A 22,188-nucleotide genomic window follows, 5' to 3' on the forward strand; every position below is an offset into this window, starting at 1 on the left:
CCCATTTAAACTCGTACTTTTAACGTTTTCGTGTCGAGCCGGGCTGGCCCATTTAATTTATCGGGCCGTGTCATACCGTGCCGGCATATTTAGTAAAATCATTGATCCCGGTCCGGTCCAAAGCCCATGTCCATATTGAAATGGGCCGGGTCGGGCTCGTGCCATACTCGGGCCCAAGAACCAATCCATTCAATTTGAATTTTTTTCACTTGATTTTTTTTTTCACTAGATAATTCAAATTATAAACATTAAAAATATAATTAGAGGCAAGAAATGATGAAGTATTTGAAAACTTTAATCAATCAAACATCCAAACAATATGAAATGGCAGAGGGCAAAAAGTGTCTAACTCTATAAAGTCCACCTCAACTTTTCATCTTTAAACAACTTATTATTTTATATGTGAAAAAATGTCTTCCTTTGATTATAAGAAAAGCGTATATGTCATATGTACTGATTAGATATCAAGTCCAATGTTGTTTAATTAATTTGTAGTTGATATGTTTAATTAATCAAGGACCCAAGTAATTTCCCTAAAATGAAATACATCAAATATATGTTTATGATTGAAAAAAAAACATATAGACAATGACATTAGATGTCAAATTATTGCATTTTGACTTTTGAGAAAGAAAAAAATGTTAAGTGGGCCGTGCTTGAAGTGTGCTTGGGCTTGTGCCGTGCTTGAAGCGGGTTAGGGCCAAGCCCGGCCCGGTCCATTAGACCTCATTTTTTGATCCCGGCCCTGCTCAAGTTTTTGTGCCGTGCCGAGCACAGCCCATTAATATTCATGCTCATGTTGTGTCGTGCCTTATTTAAACAAACTGGGCTCGTGCCGTGCTAGACCAGCCCGTCCTGTTTGATGCCTCTGTGCAGGATTCAGCAAGGGCGGTGGCTTTTTCAGGTCGACGTTGTGGGATGCTGCAACGTTGGGTAAGTGCGGAGGTGGAGCATTGAGTTTGTGCGGTGGCAACGTGGAGGATTCACTTAAGGGTTTTTCCTTTTTTATTTTTATTTTTTTATAACCTAGCTCGGTGCCAAGAAGATTTGGTTTAATATTGTAGTGTGTTGTTCATCTCACAGAGAGGGTGTACACGAAGGGCAACAATCCTAATCTCAATATTATTGGGAGTAAATATAGGACTATACTAGGAAACCTAATATTGCAAGGAATTACTTAAAATATAATACAAAAGTCAACAAACCCACCATTGGGAAAAACTGAGGGTCATCAACCAACCAGGCAATCTACTAAGAAATAAGAATAGTTACAGAAAATACTAGGCACAAGCTTAAGGATCCTAGATCTATTAAGGACCAGCTATACCTTTCCAAGCTATCTTCTTCTCTCAGCCATGGTGCTTGCAACTAGTCTTTCATGATGATGGCAACTTCCTTCTTCAGCTAGTTCACCTCATGGCACAAAAAGCACATCACAACTCGAAAGATGGAATGATGAAATGTAGATTCTAAAAGGAGAATCAACTTTCTTAAGAAACCATTCTTGAAGAAAATCAATCCAAGAACCTGAAATCTAAATCTAGAATGATGTTACAATTTATAGAACAACTAGATGTAGATTTGATGCACAATAGCAAATTTAAAAAATGATATTTTAGAAACTTCACAATGCACACTCACAGACTTCACCAGAGAAAGAGTAGAGAAAGGAAAACCTCACAAAACTTTCCCAAACTGCAAAAGATCTAAGTGAAGTGACGGCTTCTCAAAAACTTTGCCTCCTTATACTAAGAAGGACAATGGGGCTCGTTTGGTACAAGGGATTGGCTTGGACTGGATTGGCCAAACTTTATTCCCATGTTCGTTTTCCATGGTTCTAATCTTAAATGTGATTAACTAATACTAGGCCCACCAAAAACACCTACTTAGGTGTTCTTACTGAAGCCTGTGTGAAAAGGGCAGACAAATTGTCCCGAGCCCTTCGCTAGTGACGTCGCATCGCAATGCGCTTCTCCCTCAACAAGCAACGTCGCCTGCAACCAACCACAAAAAACAACCAAGAGCCAGTAGACCCACCCACCACCACTGCTTTCTCTCTCCTGTAGTCGCAACACAGATTCACCATATCCACCATATCCACCAAGGCCACTACATCATCGTCCCAAGCCATAACCAGTTCAAAATTCGAAGGAAAAAAACACCACACAAAACCACTGCATCAACGTCCCAATCTTCCCCTACCCCCAGCAACATTGATGTTCCCCTCTCCCTTAACTCCTCTTCTCTACCCCTCTACAAATCCCAAACCCAAAAAAAAAAAAAAAAAATATTACATAACAAAAAAGAACATTAATGGTTTCAATTTTGGCTAAGAAAAGAAAGAAACATGAGTTTTTTGGTGTTTGGGGAAGGGATGTTGTGAGATGATGCCGAATTGACTTGAGTTCTTTGCTTGTGTTTTGTCTGAAAATTTTCGATGAGAAAAAGAGGAGAAGGGGAAGACATAATAGAAGAGCAAGAAGAGAAAATTTTCGAAAAACAAAATAAAGAGAAAAGTAGACAAAAGAAGAGGAGAGAGGATAGAGAAGAAGAAGATGAAATAAATGCAGAGAATAAGAAGATGAAAGAGATGCAGAGAGGAAGAAGAAGAAAGAGAATCAGAGAGAAAGAAGAGGAAGAAGAGGAAAGAGAGAGAGAAGAAAAGTAAAAATAAATAAATTTAAAAACTTACTTTTCATCAATAAAAAATAAAAAATAAAAAAATTAAGTCCTAATCCAATCAAACATACACCAAATACAGTACAAGTGCTATCCAACTTATGACATGCCAAGCCAATCCAAGATAGTCCCAATATATATTTAATCCAGTCCATGACAATCCACCGTACCAAACGACCCCAACAGCCTTAAAATTCCTTGACGTTCTCTGCAAATGATTGGCTACCTAATAGGGCAAAAATAATTTGGGCAGAGGAGCAATAGTCAATCTTCCTATCATTTAAAAAAAAATGCAAAAATGCAATGCAATGCTTGATTTTTACCTCCAACATTCTTGAGACCTTTTGAGAGAAAACCTTGATTGTCTGTTGATCTTGCAAAATGCTTCTTGAATTTAGCAGCCTCATTCTAGTCTAGGACCATTGAGCAAGTCTATTACAAGAAGGAATACACGTGTGTCAAGGAAAGCTAAAAACCAATTAGTTAAACATAACCTAACAAAGGTAATGAAATATCCTTAAAAGTTACATCAGTATTACCCAATTCATGTGTTAGTTAAAGATCGTGTAGTGTGAGTACAGTGCAACACTATGTATATGTGTGGTTGCAAGTAGTGTTTATGCAGATGGGAGATTCAATGTATTCTCGCTTCTGTTTGTCGAAAAGTGACAAAAAGTGGATTTCTAAAGAGGGAGAGTCTTGGAAGTCAGTGGATGGCTTGAAAATTCTGAGAAAGCAAAAGAAATGTGATTGTGTTGTGATGTATTGTATTGAGATTACCATGGTAATACATGGATTGTATGATGCTCCAAATAAGTGGATGTGTGATGTTGATTATGTGAAAAGATACATATGTTACTTGTTGTGGTTTACTCATACGAGCTGTAAAAAGCTTACCGAGTTTGTCAATGATGACCAGGTACACTATTCGATGGTGTAGGGTTAACTTTGCAGGTGAGGGAAATCAAGGATAGGAGCAAGAGGCTTCTTGTACAGTTTTGGTAGGTGTGTTTTGTTTCCACTATTGTAATAAACTATGAAGGAGCAATTATGTAGTAGGTAGTTTCAATTTGTTATGTAATGTTGTAAAGTAATATACGACTTTGAAGTGTGAGTTTGTATTAACATTGTGAGTTCGGAATGGTTGAGTGCTGAAAAAGAAGTAAAAATGTTGTGGTGCATTTTTGTGCATTCCGAGCTTCACTTCCTGTATGTGTAGTTTGTTAACTAAGTAGGTTATTCTTATATTGAAACTTTGGGTGAGAGAACGCTAGGTTTCAGAGTAATGGATCCTTTGGACTATACTCTTGAGTGGTTAAGTGTGAACTATGAATTTAAAGAGGAATGGGTCCTTCGAATGTAGTTGATTTGTTTTAGTTGGGGATGGTCTTCAAATTTGAGCTTGGGCTAAAGACAGAAAAGGTACATTACATTGCTACCTTTTTGTTACTCTTTCTTCTTTGGTTGACGTAAATGTTTTCTTGTCGGCACAACATTTTTATCCAGATGAAACAAAAAGCATGTACATAGCTGCCCTCATTATATTGATTACTAGCTTAGGTTGGACAATCAATTTCAAATGGAGTCTGACATATAAAACGGGGGTCTAGGGGCTTTCTTGGTTTTTTCTGTTTTTTTTTTTTTTTTGTTTGGGGTCTGATAGGGGCTTTCTTGTTTAGGTTTCATGAATTTGTGGTTTTATTTGCCCTGGCGATTCCCATTTTTGTTTTTGTTTTTTGGATAAATCTGATTGGAACTGGCTATGGGATCCCATTTCATTTCGTCTATTTTCATAACATATTTTTTGATTGTTTTTTAATGAACAATATATTACACAAGAGTTTGAAATGTCGCCGCCTGTGACTAATAAAACATATAATAAAATTAATATTTCTCCTTGCAAATGACGTCCGGTTTGAAATCTAACCAACAAAACACACAATAAATTTAATATTAGGTAAATTACTCAAATGGTCCTCAATCTTATACCTAATTTATATTTTAGTCCTTTAACTAAATTATTTGTTCAAATGGTCCATCAACTCTATATTATTCGCTCCAGTGGTCCTACCGTCCAATTTTCTATTAGATTTAACCTAATTTTAGGATAAATAATGACCAATTTGCCCTCATATTTAATAGAAATATTGACAGAATGTAACAGTAGGACCAATGAAGCGAATAATATAGAGTTGATGGACCATTTGAACGAATAATTTAATTGAGGAACCAAAATGTAAATAGAGTATAAATTTGAGGACAATTTGAGTAATTTACCCTTAGTATTATTTCGCTGCGATATGCACGTTCTTAACCATTATATATTTACAGAAAATATGTAATGAAATTATTAGAGTATCTTCAATAATAATACTAAATTAAACTCTTTAAATTATATTTCCTCCCAATGTAACCCAAAAATAAAGAGGTGTAGGTTTTTATCATTTTCAATGTTGGTTGTGGGCCCTTCCCTTTCCCCCTTACAAAATTAAATGTTTTAAAGAGTAAAGGTCAACTTGTCAATCCTGAAGAGAGAGAGAAATGGGTTGCACTTGCAGCTTTGGAGATTAAGTTTGACACGTCCGTTGGAGGGAGTTTTGTTGATGTGGCTCCTTTATTTTAGCATTTCAAAGTTGTTGAAGAGGCTATTAGAAATGCTCTGACGCGACACAAGCAACAAAGGTTTCAAGCGAAACCTTGAGTAACAAGAAATCTGGATTCCACCAGAAATTAAGAGGAATTCTCTTGGGATAATTTTATTAAAATCTGAGATAATCAGAAACGTTAGACAAACCTATCTAAATACACAATTCTCAACCCTTGAACTGCTAGGGGAGTTATTACATTAAAACTGAAAAAACAGAATTAATTCGGAGACTTAACTACCATTTTGGGAAATTAACTACAAAACTTTGAATGCAGTTTTGGAAGGCCAAACGACCTCAGAATGCCAAAATCCATCGTACATCACAGCAAAGCTGTGAGTTTGACTCGTGGCGTCGTTCCCTTTCCGAAATGGTATTTTGCGTCCTAATCGGAGCTCAGACAATAAATCTGCAAATTCCCGCTACGTTCCTTTTCTAGCTCAACCGCAATAAAATCTACCATATGTTCTAGATCATGCTCTTAGTTCACAGTTATTTTTTTTCTTTTTTGAAAAGCTCTAATTTACTATTTGACAGAAATTGGATGGAGTTCAGAAAATCTACGGTAAACGGGAGGCTGACTATTTTTTATATAGTTTAGTATCCTTAAGAAAAAGTAGTTTGAGAGGTTAGTTCTCAATCGGAGAAAAATTGTAGTTTCCTAACAAAAACAAAAAAAAGGATAACGTTGACCTAGTATTTATTCTGGTTTTTGTCCTAATTTCTTTTGGAAAACAAGTGGTCGCATGAATAACTACTACAAAAGGACCTGGAAACCTTCATTTTTCACATCCATCAGTTTTCTCTCCAAGCTTGTGCCAGCAACAGCTTACCAAGTAGGGAGAAAAATATTCCATAAACATCCCAGTTCTAGTGAAATGGGTTCCCAAACAAAGCCTACGCTTCCTACCATCAACTTCTCCATTGAAGACTTGAAGCCTGGCTCAGCTTCTTGGCTGTCCACCGCCAAACAAGTCCGTTTTGGCCTCGAAGAATACGGCTGTTTCGTGGCACAGTATGAGCAAATTTCTGGGGAACTTTTAAACAGCATCTTTGGGCAGGCCAAAGATTTGTTTGAGGTTCCCAAAGAAAACAAAGTAAAGAACGTTGGTGAGGAACCTTATCGTGGGCATATGGGTCCAAACCCCCTTCTGCCACTCTATGAAAGCTTGTGTATTGATAATGTGACATCCCCACAGGAAACTCAAAAGTTCAAAAATCTCATGTGGCCTGAAGGAAAGACCAACTTCTGGTAACGATGTTCACTATCTATAGCTACATAAGTTTACCAAGAGAACACAACTCGTTTAATTTCTTATTTTCTTGTTTATTGTACGTACTTCAATCTAATTTTTTCTTGTCTTGGCGCAGCGAAACCACAGATTCATTTGGGCAGTTATTGGCAGATTTGGAACGCACAGTTGAACAATTGATATTCGAAAGCTATGGGATTGGAAAGCAGTACGAGTCAGTAGGTAGTTCCAACGGTCACCTTCTTAGATTCATCAAATATACAGTACCAGAGGACAACGATACCACCTTAAGGTTTCCGAGCCACACAGACATAAACTTCACCACCATTGTTGTTCAGCATGATATCGCTGGCTTGGAGGTCAAAACCAAGGAAGGCGATTGGATTGATGTTGAGTGTGCACCCTCACAATTCGTATTCATGGCAGGTGATGGATTGCAGGTGGGTCCCATATATCAAAAAACAATTTAATACTTAATTTTTAATTTACTCACTAACCTAATCGATGTTGACTTTTTACGAAAAGCCTCTGATATTCTTTTCCTTAATTAAACTTAAGGGCGTCCAAAAATACATATATAATTTGCTCTGTGTACCTGGTCAATTAAAGCATACGACTTCCATAGAAAAATATTTATAATAGAATACACATATAAATAAATAAACAAGACTCTCTATATACATGTTCCTGCTATAAAGCTTTTTTTTCCATATATATATATATATATATATATATATATATATATATATACAGAGCTTTCATTAAAGGATTCCTCAAATATGCTTATTTGAAGGACACTTTTATATTGTATTTCACTAATCCCAATCGTTTATTTTGTAAATACTCATTCAAATATCATCTCTACAAAAAAATCACTTGAATCCGATATTATTTGACCACTCAATTGAATTATTGACATTTTAGTACTTTCTTGAAAAACAGTGTTTATTGATTTTGTAGGACACAGTTGGATATCGAAACGATTTCTGATTTGTCTAATTTTTTGCAAGGATGATCTACAAATGTAGACTTAAAAAATAAATGGTTTCGATCGTTGAAAAAATAATTGTAGGGGACCCTAAAGGATGTCCCTAAAATAAAATAATAAAAAATATATATATATATATTATTCTCTCATCATGATATCCGCATGTTATTACTGTGTGAATGTCATTGTAAACGGGTAGGAAATTATGGAGGGCTAATAGAAAATACATGGTGTATGATAATAACGTCCGGATGTCCACATAGGAAAATTTCTGTATATATGTATATATATGTCAATGAGATCTAGGTTAGTGAAAAATGATAATGACTTAGAGACCAATAATATTACTTATTTTTTAAATTGAAGGGCATCAATAAATAAATTGCTCTGCAGGCGTGCCTTCTTAAATAAGCATATTGATTTTGTTATATATAGCCAAATTTGCAGTAGTTTAATGTGAAAGTTCAATTAGGTGTGGAGCAATGACAGAGTGAAAGCTTGCCATCACCGAGTGAAGCATTGCGGAAACAAAACAAGATACTCAATTGGACTGTTTACTTTCAACAACGGGATTTTCCAAGTGCCGCAAGAATTAGTGGACGAAAGCCACCCACTCCTCTACAACCCATTTGATAGCCGTGCCTTTATTCGAAAATATGCTACTACTCCTGAGCTGAAGAAGGAACCCTCTCCTATCAAGGCCTTCGCCGGTGTCAAAGCTTAATTTGCAGAGTTATGGTTGCTGATGGTTTGTCTTCTACTGGTAAATTATGGTTGCTGATGTTTATAATAAGCCATAATAAATGTGTTCTTGGTTGCTTGGAATCTCTCTTAATTTCCTTGGCTTCCGGGAACTGTGTGTCACGTCGTGCTGTTATTTCTATTGACTGGTATATTTTTATGGGATTCAATGCGATGCTAGTGTATTGACTACATCTATTCTATAAAACTAAATAAATTTTCATTGGTTAGAACGACTACTCAAGCCTAATCTTTTAAGGCCTAGTGGGTGGTTTTTATTTTTGGTATTTGTTACTTCCTTATGTTAATAAAATCTTATCGCTTTTGAAACCAAAAACAAAGTCAAAACTTTCATGTTCTTCACCTTCAAATAGTGCTGCTATTGAGAAAAGGACACGGATTTGAAGGGAATTTATAATGTAGGGGTTTCTAAAATCTCATGAAATTATGAGAATACAAATCATCTAGTACATGCATATCTAATATGAAATTAAATAAAGCGGAAGCAAGAATAAAAGGTAGAGATTCATGTAAGTCTTATTTTAGGTATCAATCTTTCTAGGCTTATGAAAATCGCACCCAATGACTATCTAAGACAACTATTGCAAGAAGGATTAAGAACACATACTCTTGGAGCGAATCTTGAAACCAAAAATGGTGTTCAAGTAGAGGGATTGGTCCTTTTGATGTTGGCTCTCCATACTTTTTTGCAAATAAGTACACAAAGGGTGCACCTCCCCAAGAATCTTCACCAAGGATGAAGGTTTTTAGGTTTTAGCCATACAAAAAATTTCACTTTTGAAAAAAGCCAAAGATTTTTAAAAAAAAGACAGAAAAACCTTTCAACTTTCAAATCAAAGACATGTAAATGTAAAGGATTCCTTAGGAAATTCAAAAATAAATAAGGACAATTTTGTCTATTTTGACTTCTTTTAAAAAATTTCTCTCTTCTTTGAGTTTTTCCAAATTTTATTGTTATCAAGAACCCTCTGGATCAGTACCGAGCGGGCACCAATTGATCAAGTTGAAGGTCAAAGAAAGACGATGATATTGAATCGTGTACGTATACAACCGAGAAAGCAGAGACAAAGCTATTTCAAGGTAAAGCCGGTGAGCCGGCAACTTGCAATGGATTTATTCGGGAGTTTGAATGTTTTTGTCATGTAGCGTGCGCATGTCATCATTGTAACTAGACCGCTTCTATTTGGTTTTTTAGCCTGAAAAGTTTTAGCTGCTTCCATCTTTTTATTTCTTCATTACATTTGGACTGCACTAGTAGCTAGAAAGTATATGTTTTTTTTATATTTTATTTCAACTAAATATAATTTTTTAGTTTTTTAAACATAAATAATATAAAGACTTGTTATTCATATTTTACACTTCAGACCGAATTGCATTACAATTCCAACTAAATAATTTCTTTACCATTATATTTAGCTTGGTGGCAACCAGTAAGGACTAATCACAATAGTCAGCACCAATAGGAAGAATTATAAATGAGGGCTTTAGTAATTCACTAATTATAGTACGCATAGTCTTATTAATTAGAACCTAATTAATTACACGTCGATAAATTTAATTTTTTTAAAAACCAATAAATATAGTTAAGTTAGTTGAGCAAGTCCAGATTAAGTTTGATTTCTGAAAAATGAATCTACTGAACTTTACAAGTACTGAGGCCGCACCAATTGATCAAGTTCCAGGTCAAGAAAGACGACGATGCTAATTAATCAAAACTCGGGATCATCATGCATGTGCCTCAGTGATAACCAATATATAAAAAAACAATATTCAAACTTCAACTCAATGAAATCATACATGGCGTACAGTCTGAAATGGCGTTCTTGACCATTATATATTCTTTTTTGTTAAATATTACGAGGTGTTTCCATACTTAAATGTTGGAATTAATTCTCGTTCGGGATTCGGTTTGTTCTTGGCCACAAAGTACTTTTAAAGGGTTTCGAACACCTGCCATTGAGACACCAACTAGCTCACCAACTGGAAGTGGTAGTTTGCAAACAGCACCACACTTTGTGGTTCCCATTATAAATTCTTTTCCTTCTTATTTTCTTGGAATAAACATTGTATGAACAACCACGTGGTGTTGACATGAAATGCTTCACCAGAAACCCACACAAAAAAGAAAAACAAGAAAAAAGAATGGAAGCATATATGACGAAGCTAAAGAGAAATTTCCCTGTGAGTTTAGGTCGACTAACACAACATGTAATAAAATAAAATTATTAGTTCAGTGCGATGTGCTTGAACATTGACTAAATATTTTATGGAAGCATGAGGAACCACTTGTAAACACGAATTTCCTGCGACTAATAAAACAAGAACACGTGTATTAAATAATATTGTATTAATGAAATTTAGGGTTATAATCTCTGTATTGAATCCTCTGATTCGATCTCCAAAGTGTTTAAAGAAAATTTGTGTTTGATACAAGGGTCGTAGAGACTTGATCTTGATAAAACAGGTAGCATGAAGCTTGTTTGGTGTTTGAGATTTTTCTATGGTGAAGGAACCGGCACGTATTTGTTGTGCTTGGTGGCTCTTCTAAAGTAGGGTGAAGAATGCAGAGAGTTTTCTGTTTCTTCTGAGTGCTAGGTTTTTTCTCTGCCCTCTTTCGTCTTGAGGCCTCCTATTTATAAGCTATTGTAGGATGCTTGACCTAAATAACTTTCCCTATTTAAAACCCTGTTTTGTGGGATTTTGATTTGATTTAAATCAATTCCCATAATCTGGCAATTTAACCAGATTATATTCAATTGATTGACCTGATTAATATTTGATTTAAATCAAAGTCAATCACAGAAGATTCTTTCCCTTAATTTTGTCTTCATCTTGAACCGTTTGATGCACTCCGTCGGATGTCGCCACGTGTCAATTTTTGACAACTAATTCGATTTTGATGAGTCATACGCCACATGTGCGAATTATGAGGCCCACATTCAATCCACCGAACCCTAATTATTTTCTGGTCCAATGGAATTTATTTCACCAAAATTTCTTTGTCTACACCACTATAAGAAGGAGCATGAAACATATCATTTTTCATATCCATCAGTTTTCTCTCAAAGCTTTTGCTACCAACAGCTTACCAAGTAGAGAGAACAATATTCCATAAACATCCCAGTTTTAGTGAAATGGGTTCCGTGCCTAAGCTCCCTACCATCAATTTCTCCATTGAAGACTTGAAGCCTGGTTCAGCTTCTTGGCTGCCCACGGCCAAACAAGTCCGGTTTGCGCTCGAAGAATACGGCTGTTTCGTGGCACAGTATGAGCAAATTTCTGAGGAACTATTAAACAACATGTTTGGCCAAGCCAAAGATTTGTTTGAGATCCCCAAAGAAAACAAAGTCAAGAACGTTGGCGAGGAACCCTATCGTGGGCATATGGGTCCAAACCCTGGCTTGCCACTCTATGAAAGCTTGTGCATTGATAACGTGACATCCCCACAAGAAACCCAAAAGTTCAAAAATCTCATGTGGCCTGAAGGAAAGACCAACTTCTGGTAATTTCATTTATATAGAAAAATATTTTACTCCTCTATATTATTTGCAGTGTATTTGAATTCACAATAAGATAATATAAACATTTTTCCGGCGACATAAGTTTACTTAGAAAACATGACTCGTTTAATATCTTACTTTATTTCTTCTTGTTTTGGCTATGCAGTGAAACCACAGATTCATTTGGGCAGTTATTGGCAGATTTGGAACGCACTGTTGAGCAATTGCTGTTCGAAAGCTATGGGATTGGAAAGCAGTACGAGTCGGTTGGTAGTTCCAACGGTCACCTTCTTAGATTCATCAAATATACAGTACCAGAGGACAACGATACCACCTTAAGGTTTCCCAGCCACACAGACATAAACTTCACCACCATTGTTGTTCAGCATGATATCGCTGGCTTGGAGGTCAAAACCAAGGAAGGGGATTGGATTAATGTTGAGTGTAAACCCTCACAAGTACAGTTGGTATTCATGGCGGGTGATGGATTGCAGGTGGGTCAACCAATACGTATACTTCATTTTTAATTACGAAGTACTACTTATTAATACTGAAATTAAAGATTAAGCTACCTATTTATTTGTTAATTATAAATACCTTATTATTTTAATGTTAAGGCTAAATAAATAAAGAAGTCTCTCTATACATGTGCATGTTTAGTTTATAAATATATTGCTTTTATTATATACAGCCAAATTTGCATTCATCCGAAAAATTCCAGAAGTCTATTCACAACATAATTTTTAAGGAAAAAAAATATGATAGCAGATCAATTAGATTAGTCATACACTCCCACATCCTTGTATTTAGTTTAAGAATTTTCCTTATCTAGCTGTTTATCGTTTGAAATTTGACTTTTTTGGTCATATAAGATCGTATGAGAATCTTCTTTTTAACTTCCTATTTACTTATAGTGAAAATTAAAAACCAAATTTCCACTCCTTGACACATACATATAACATCCTTTTAAACTTGGTGCTTGATTATAATTAGGTATGGAGCAATGACAGAGTGAAAGCTTGCCACCACAGAGTGAAGCACTGTGGAAACAAGACACGATACTCAATTGGGCTCTTTACATTCAATAATGGGGTTTTCCAAGTGCCAGATGAATTAGTGGACGAAAGCCACCCACTCCTCTATAACGCATTTGATAGCCGTGCCTTTATTCGAAAATATGCTACTACTCCTGAGCTCAAGAAGGAAGCTTCTCCTATCAAGGCCTTCGCCGGTGTCAAAGCTTAATTGCAGTATGTTATGGTCGAGGCCCGTCCTCAGAATTTGAGAGTCATGTGCGAAATTTAAATTGAGTTAAATTATTAATTTTTTTTTAAATAATTATGGTTGTTGATTTAATAAAGGAGTATATAAGCCATAATAAATGTATTTGTAGTTTTCTTGGCTTCCCGACTGATGAAGGAGTGGGTAAGCTTATAAAATAGGAACCACTACCCACCACATGAACGTGATGACAGATTTAAGATTGGGCATAGTCAATAAAAATATAATTATTAAATATAATAGCAATTTATGTTTAAGTTTAAGGACATAGATAATAATAATAAAAAATCATGGAATGGGTCTATAATAAAATATCCCTTAAATATAATAGCATTTTAAGTTTCTGGACATGGATCTAAAATCCTTTAAGAAATGTTGGTGTGAAAATTGAAAATATGAAAAGTTTAAAAAGAGGGTAAACTGCTGAATACCCTCATGGACTATTTCGATTGTCAAAATGACCATTTTGGATATTTTTTCAGCCAATTTAGCCTTCGTATTAAATTTATTCGCCAATTTCACCCCTGACGTTAGGTTTTCCCCAATTCCATTTAAATACCCGTCAAAAACACCACATAAAAGACACGTGAGCCGTTTGCTGAGGGATTTCTAAATGCAGAGGCTTGGATCCTATGGTCACTACCCCCAAAGTTTTTTAGTTATACTAAAAAATGTGCCTAATTAGTACCAAAAGTTAATTATACATAATTAAACATGTGGTCATATTTTTATATAAAAAATTTAATCTTATGCAGACATCCGGATGTCAAATAAAAGATAACTATATATATAGGGTTTAGGCAAGTTCACAAATTATTTGATTGTAACTTGGTTAATTATACCTAACGATAAAGCATCAAAACTTACATCTAGAAATCAAGGATGCAACAATTCAAGAATATTAGAAAATTTACAATAAACAAAAGTTGAATATATATATATATATATATATATATATTAGAAGGAAAGAAATTTTGGAGTTTCGATCTTGAATGTCAAATAGAAATAAAAATAAGAGTCACAACCACTATAATAAGCCCGATCGACTAAAACTTATTCTTTTTTACTTAAAAACAGGGACGTGTCGTAGTTTACAAATAACAAACAAATAACAAGTGGACAATATTTCATTGACGAAGTTGAAGGTCAAGAAAGACGATATTATCATATATTATGTATGTGCCTGATGGCTCAAAGAAAATATAAAATATAGTGATAGAACCTCTTTCTCTCATGATAAAGCACAGCCGACGCCTTTGACAGAACGAAGGATATAATAAATTAATATTTCTTCTTGCGGATAAATTAATTCAGTTTTGCATAACTATTTTTACAGTGGGGTTAGTATGTTCATATGCTATTTTTTTCTCAACTTTGTTTTGGGTCCACTCATCTTTTTGTTGTTTTGCTCCCCCAGGCAGTAGACGTGCACAGGAATCCACCACCGGGCCTTTTCCATCTTCCATGCATTTTCTTTGATGTAGGATTTTAGTTTTGTAAAAGGATTGATTCCTTGTAAATTCTTAATAGTTGCTCTGATATTTTGCCCTAGATTGAGAACTGAACTGTTGAAATGTATATTTACGTATGCTGGCAGTTGGTTGTATAAATATATATACTTGTTTGGCAGGTGAAAATGTTTTGGTTTTGAGCGAGTTACAAGGGAAACTCTGCCGGTTTTTCGGTAGAAGTCAACCTTGTTATTTTATCATATTTTGTATAGATGGGCAAATCGGTCATTTGTGCCCGACATTCGTCAGGTGTCGGACACGCACAGGGTCCGGCTCGGATTCCAAAGCGAAATTTGGATCGGGTCCTGTCAAGTAGAGAGTTCTATCTCTCATATGATTTTCTTACAGCACCAGATGCAATCGCTTTATGGATCCTCTTATGTTTTTTCAGTTCTTGGTGAGTTGGGTTTTTGAGATGTAAAATTATTTTTTATCATTGTCTTACAATATTTGGGTTTTTTGTTTTCTAAAAAAATGTAGTCAAGTCTGAGATGTAGAATTGGGCGTGAAAAAAGACCCGGTGATTATAGAGTATAACAGTAGTACAACCATGATACATTTTACATGTGTTATAAAAATCAAGGACACGAATTATTTAATTGTACCAGAGGATAAAGGACAAAAAAAAATTAGATTCACAAGATTACCTATGTGCAGGTGGATCAACCAATAGATACAAGTCAAGAATGCACCACCACTAGAATAATATTTGAAAAAAGTTTACAGCAGACAAAGTTTGATCCTTTCATTAACCAGATAAATGATCCTTTCAATGTTGATCAAGTTGAAGGTCAAGAAAGACGATGAGTCAAAAATGATGAGCAAAAAAATAATATATTGACAAACTACTTAAAACGAAATCAGTGAGCCAGAAACAAACAATGGAAAACTACACAAGACTTGGACGTATGATTTGAAATGTCTACGCCTAACCAACGAACGCATAATAAAACTAATATTATTTCGCCGCGATACGTATTTTTTAGAAGAAAATCACACGATATTGGTTTTGGTCCAAATTCCTTTTGGAAAAAACAAGTGATAGCATGAAGAACTACTATAAAAAGGAGCATCAAACCTATCATTTTTCACATCCATCAGTTTTCTCTCAAAGCTTGTGCTACCAACAGCTTACCAAGTTCCATAACATCCCAGTTCTAGTGAAATGGGTTCCCTAACAACAGTGCATGAGCTTCCTACCATCAACTTCTCCATTGAAGACTTGAAGCCTGGCTCAGCTTCTTGGTCGTCCACCGCCAAACAAGTCCGGTTTGCACTCGAAGAATACGGCTCTTTCGTGGCACAATATGATCAAATTTCTGCTGAACTTTTAAACAACATGTTTGGCCAAGCCAAAGATTTGTTTGAGGTTCCCAAAGAAAACAAAGAGAAGAACGTTGGTGATGAACCCTATCGTGGGCATATGGGTCCAAACCCCCTCCTTCCACTCTATGAAAGCTTGTGCATCGACAATGTCACATCCCCACAAGAAACCCAAAAGTTCAAAAATCTCATGTGGCCTGAGGGAAAGAGCAACTTCTGGTAATTTCAATTATATTTATCGATACCTTAACACACGATGTTCACCATCGATAACTTATTCCTATTATTTATAGTATCGATAATTTAATTCAATTTCACAGTAAGACATTATAAACATTCTTTTGGCGACATAAGAGAGCATTACTCGATTAATTGTTATTTATTGTTCGTACTTCAATCTTATTTTTTCTTGTTTTGTCACATGCAGTGAAACCACAGATTCATTTGGGCAGTTATTGGCAAATCTGGAACGCACAGTTGAGCAACTGCTATTCGAAGGCTATGGGATTGGAAAGCAGTACGAGTCGGTTGGTAGTTCCAACGGTCACCTTCTTAGATTCATCAGATATACAGTACCAGAGGACAAGGATGCCACCGTAAGGTTTCCGAGCCACACAGACATAAACTTCACCACCATTGTTGTTCAGCATGATATCGCTGGCTTGGAGATCAAAACAAAGGAAGGTGATTGGATTAATGTTGAGTGTGCACCCTCACAAGCACAGATCGTATTCATGGCGGGTGATGGACTGCAGGTGGGTCCCTATTAATTTTTTACTTAAGAATACCCTATTTATTTGTTAATGAATGTTGACATTTATGTGCAAATTGTGGTTTTTTTTTTTTCTTAATTAAACTTAAGAGCATAAAAAAAAATACATATATAATTTGCTCTGTGTACCTGTTCAATTAAAGCATACGACATTCATAGAACAATATTTATAATAGAACACAGATATAAATAAATAAACAAACAAGACTCTCTATATACCTGTGCATTCTTAGTTAAACAGATAAATCTCTTATATATATGTTTACGGGGTCTAAGTCAATGAAAAATGATATTGACCAAATGATCTTATTTATTTTTTAAATTGAAGGGCATCGATAAATAAGTAAAGAAATTGCTCTACACATGCCTGCTTAGTTAAACATATTGCTTTTTGTTGTATAAAACCAAATTTGCATTAATTTGATGTGAAAATTCAACTTGGTGTTTGATTGATTAGGTGTGGAGCAATGACAGAGTGAAAGCTTGCCACCACAGAGTAAAGCATTCTGGAGACAAGACAAGATACTCAATTGGGATGTTCACATTCAACAATGGGATTTTCCAAGTGCCGGAAGAACTAGTAGACGAAAGCCACCCACTGCTCTATAACGCATTTGATAGCCGTGCCTTTATTCGAAAATATGCTACAACTCCAGAGCTGAAGAAGGCCGCGTGTCCGATCAAGGCCTTTGCCGGTGTCAAAGCTTAATTTATAGAATTACGATTGCTGATGTTCATAATAAGCCATAATAAATTGTTCTTGGTTGCTTGGAATCTGTCTTAATTTCCTTGGCTTCCGGGAGCTGTGGCACGTCGTGCTATAATTTGTATTGGCTATGATAACATCTTATTTGTAGCCTAATCTTTTTTTGTTTGGGTACTTGTTACTTCCTCATGTTAATAAAATCTTATTGCTTAATCTTTAAAAAAAAAGAGAAAAAAGAGTCAACTTTCATGTTCTTCACCTTCAAATTGTAAGCTGATTGAGCATGGATTTCGTCATTTATTGATATATTTACAAAATGGAGAATTATCGTCGCCTTTGTTTATTCAAAACCGTCATGGTTGAGCCCGTGTTTTCATACCCCAACTACAACGGTGTTTCATAGTCGTTGATATTATGTCTAACGGTACTCATTCTTGGAAGTGTCGTCTAGTCAAATTCTGCGAACTGATGACATGGGAGTTTATGTCGCTGAGCTTTTAAATATCTTGATAAAAAGAGGGAAGAATTTTATTAAATTAACAGGAATAAAGATTACAAAAAGCACATATTGTAAATGGAGTCATTCTAATAATAATATGGCAAACATGAGTAAACTAGAGTTCATAATATAGCCCGCGACCCATGCACCAAAATGGGTTGGCCTGAGTCAATGAGATCAAAACTCGGTCCTGCCCGACCCAATTGCTTGATGAGTAAGGCCTAGGATAAAACTTTAAAACCTAGGCATGATACATCTGAGCCTGTTATCAGCGGCGGACCTAGGAATTTTTCAGGGGAGGCGTAATTCTTAAAGCTCAAAGCTCAAAAAAAAGGACTGAAGAAGGAAAAAAAAAAACGCAGGACTCTTGTGATGCACACACTCTTTGGACGATGTTAAATTGGTTTTTTATGAAGAGAATTCTCAATCCCACTTAAATAAGGAATTCCCAAAAAACCCAATTGAATAAAGAGAAGTTCCAATTAAAACCCAATTAGGTACGAATTATAACAACCCTTTAGAAGCCCACGAATGGCCCAACAGTTTCCCCTTCTTTTTTATTTTTTTACCTTTGGCCTTTTAGGGAAAAAAAAAAAAAAAAAAAAAAGGAGGTCTCCACCTGCAGTAAGAATAGTGGCAAGGATGTAATTATCCATCTCAAAACCCTCTGTTCGCATCCGATACATGAGCTTCATAGCCTCCTCTGGCAAAGACCATTCTTTGCATAACCCACTATCATAGCCTTCCAAGAAACCAAATTCCGTTCTGGCATTTCATCGAACAGCTTCCGTGCATGAGTAGAGGTGTAACTTTTGCAGCTTTTATGGAGTTTTCCGGAGACTGGAGGTGCAGGTGCACCTCCTTGCGCCTGCACAGGTCCGCCACTGCCTGTTATGATACAATCAAGCTCAGTTTGTTAGGCCCTCCCAAACCCGCCCATATTATAAATAAGATCTATGTAATATTCTATAAATATTTCAGGTATGTTAATAATTTCCCTTTCCAGGTAAGAGATATTTATAGTTAGTAAAATACGGGAAGAGAAAATACGAACAAAATACATACATGTTTTATTAGGCAAAATTTTGCAAAAACAAATGAAAAGTTCAGCCACTATAAAATATTTTAATTCAATAATATGTGAAAAATACATTTATACTATGTAAATTTTGTCTGTATTTATTGAAAATTTTGTGAAAAACACGTGTATTAAACATGAAGAAAACATACATATGTGTATAATACGTGTATTATACATTTGATTTTAAAAAAACATTTATTTTACCAAGTCTTTCAAACATCGATGGAAAATGGAATTATTTTTTAAATATACGTTTTTAAATATACATTTTTTAAAAACATGTATTGTGTAAGAACCCAAAACAAAATATCTAAAAAGAAAGAAAATATTTCAAAAGTAAGGAAAATATCTTTTTGCAAAAAGACAAGTTTGCCCTCGCATATTTTAATGGGAGAAATTTTAACTTTTTAATCGAGAAAGAATTTGGGAATTCCGCTTACGCCATTGCGTAGAGCGCGGCGAAACGAGTCCGTAGACATGGAGTAGACCCGAATCGGAGCCATAACGAAGAAGATATGGACTAAAAATCGCGAAGGGCAAAACGATAATTTGGCCAAAAAGTCAGACTTTTTATCTCTCTCTCTTCTCCCCCGTCACTTTCTCTCTCTTCCCTCTCTCTCTCCCGAGCTACTTGGCAGTGCGCCCGTTCGACTTCCAGGCGACGGCCCGGCCACCACAGGCCGAGCCGATCTCCGCCGTGGGCACCATCGGGTCCGCCTCCGTGTCGCCGTCAAGACTTGACTGACCTCAACCCCGGGGCCGCCCTGAGCTGGCCGGCAAACCATGTTTTCCGACGGAGGTTCCTTCGAAGCCACCCGAACTTCCAGCTCAAAATTCTCCTTCGTTTCTCCACCAAATTGATCGAGTAAGGTATGATTTCTCAGCTATTTTTCGTGTTCTAGCTGATGGGTATATGGGTTTCGATCGATTTTTCTCGTTCGATTTTCGACTTGAAATCTGGCCGAAACTTCGGCTGCCAAAAACTACTATTTCCGGTCACTTTTTGGGGTATGTCCAAGAACAAAAGTGATTCCAAATGGGGTGTTTTACCTAGGGTAGGAGTGTGGAGTCTTGGTTTCAAGATTTTTCGGCCACCCGGTATCGCTTTGGACACCCAAAGCTGCCCGCGCGTGCTGGAGCGCATGGACAAGGGTGGTGATATAATTCTGTACAGTTTTGTGACCCTCGTGTCGTTACGAGCATGTGAGATTTCGCGGATCTCGATTCGGAGTCCGTTTGAGCCCCGAACGGATTTTCCATATTGCGCGATCCGTGGGTGCAGTGTCGTTAAATAATCGGATCGCGCTGAATTTCGGATATGTCGGTCTACATAATGTCAGGATTGTGTAGGATTCGACGGATTGCGAATCGGAGTCCCGGATACTCCGGAATCGCGAACCCTGGGACTAGGGTTTGGATTTTAAGCAATAACGCGATTTTGGCTAATCCGACCGTCCGTTTCGGACCAAATTCGCGGAACATGGTTCCTTCTCTATGAGGAACCTTTAGAGAAGCCCAGATTGGCCATCGGAGGCCGTGGACCCGCGGGGTCCCGAGTCGGCCGATCGGACAGCTTATCGCCTAATTAAGCGTCGGGTCTTCCAAAACTGATCTAAGAGTCTAAAAAGTTAATGTGGGCTCAGGAGTAACTTGGATTTGAATGCACGTATTTCTAGGAGCCGGGGGCAGGGTGTTTAATTTAATTCTTTTATTCAGCAGTTTATTAATTTAATATTTATGGGTAATCAGGCACAAGGAGCCCGACAGGACCACAGAAGAGACCTACACGAGGTCCAATTAGCTCAGACCATCTGTGAGTGGACTTACTTTCATAAAGGCTTTATTTAAATAAGTTGTATAGATAATTTCTATAAATAAGATTTCATAAGTGATTTATATTGATTTATATAAATAAGTTTTCATAAATGAGTTTATTTGAATAATTTCAGTATTTGATCTTGAATAAGTGATATTGCATATTTTCAAAGCGTGATTAGCATTGTGAAACATCTTTATTTTATAATATTGGTTGAGCAGCAGACTTGAAGGTTTTAATACAAAGGTAGTAGTTAGTTCAGACTTATCAGATTTCAGAAAGTTATCAGATTTTCTAATTAGGCCACCGTGTACCCATTCATTCTTGGTGATTACCCACAGTTGGACCGATGTCTACGGACATCCAGTCCGATTTCAGTTTATGTCAGTGCACTTGACTTTGCCTCACGAGTTTCGGGGACGCTCGGACCGTGAGTGCCAGGATTTGCGGCTCGGCAGACTTGGTGTCCCGAGACCTGCCAGGATTGCGGCTCGGCTGACTCTGTGTCCCCGAGACCTGCCAGGATTGCGGATCAGGCTGACTACGGTCCCCTGCATCCTGCCAGAGCGACTCGAGCTGACTTGGTGTCATCGAGGAATCTGCCGGCGGGACAGGCTGATCATAGTCCCCTGATTTCGCCAGTTTGCGGCTCGGGTAGACTCTGTGGCGCCCGAGACCTGCCAGGGGAATTGACGGATATGCCAGGGGTACAAATAGGTGGTATTTTCAAAGGATTTTGAATTTGTTTTATTCAAGTACAACTTTCAGTTATTTTATATCGGTTTCTTTGATATTCGTGCATTATATTCTATATATTTGTTCAGTTATACGAGTATATTCTTCAGTAGATTTTACATGCTTATTTGAATACCTTGCACTAAATCATAAACAAACCCTCGAGTTAAATCCTTACTTATGTTTAAATAAGGGTTATTATGTTTATAAAATTGTTTTCAAGAACATTATCTTTGTCCACTCACATTTTTAACCTTGTTTTTCGCCCCCAGGCCATAGACCTATGCGGGATCCACCACCGGGCCAGTCACAGCTTCCGCGCCGTTAAGTAAGGTAGAGTTTGGTAGAAAATCCTTGAAAACCTTGAAAACTTTAGGATATGCTCTGATACCTAGTTTAGTAGAAAACTTGAACTGGTGATTGGTTGATTGACTATTCTGGCAGTTGGTGAAGAATTATTGGTTTGTTTAACAGGTTGAAAACTTTGGATTTGATCAAATTACAGGGGAGACTCTGCCGAATTTTCGGCAGGAGTCCAAAGAAAATTTTAATAGTAACTGTAGCAGGAAGGATAAAATGGTCAATTGTGCCCGACAGTTGCCAGATGTCGGACACGTACAGGGCTTGGTTCGAATTC

At 36.6% G+C, this 22,188-nt stretch overlaps 3 protein-coding genes across 3 annotated transcripts; all 3 read left to right on the forward strand.

Annotated features, from left to right (window-relative positions):
- Window positions 1–6,147: 6,147 nt before the first annotated feature.
- Window positions 6,148–8,315, forward strand: LOC117626327 (probable inactive 2-oxoglutarate-dependent dioxygenase AOP2). Its single transcript, XM_034357997.1, has 3 exons — window positions 6,148–6,576; window positions 6,696–7,017; window positions 8,038–8,315. Exons 1-3 carry the CDS (start codon window positions 6,203–6,205, stop codon window positions 8,287–8,289), a joined length of 948 nt encoding a protein of 315 aa, XP_034213888.1. The 5' UTR covers window positions 6,148–6,202; the 3' UTR covers window positions 8,290–8,315.
- A 3,073-nt stretch (window positions 8,316–11,388) lies between these two features.
- Window positions 11,389–13,168, forward strand: LOC117626214 (probable 2-oxoglutarate-dependent dioxygenase AOP1). Its single transcript, XM_034357874.1, has 3 exons — window positions 11,389–11,829; window positions 11,994–12,321; window positions 12,821–13,168. Exons 1-3 carry the CDS (start codon window positions 11,462–11,464, stop codon window positions 13,070–13,072), a joined length of 948 nt encoding a protein of 315 aa, XP_034213765.1. The 5' UTR covers window positions 11,389–11,461; the 3' UTR covers window positions 13,073–13,168.
- A 2,559-nt stretch (window positions 13,169–15,727) lies between these two features.
- On the forward strand, window positions 15,728–17,592 carry LOC117626010 (probable inactive 2-oxoglutarate-dependent dioxygenase AOP2). The gene is made up of 3 exons (XM_034357626.1): window positions 15,728–16,161; window positions 16,370–16,697; window positions 17,172–17,592. The coding sequence occupies exons 1-3, from the start codon at window positions 15,785–15,787 to the stop codon at window positions 17,421–17,423; spliced, it is 957 nt and encodes a 318-aa protein (XP_034213517.1). The 5' UTR covers window positions 15,728–15,784; the 3' UTR covers window positions 17,424–17,592.
- Window positions 17,593–22,188: the final 4,596 nt, after the last annotated feature.

This window comes from Prunus dulcis, chromosome 4 (assembly GCF_902201215.1).
Source record: "Prunus dulcis chromosome 4, ALMONDv2, whole genome shotgun sequence".
In the NCBI taxonomy this organism is placed as follows: Eukaryota; Viridiplantae; Streptophyta; class Magnoliopsida; order Rosales; family Rosaceae; genus Prunus; species Prunus dulcis.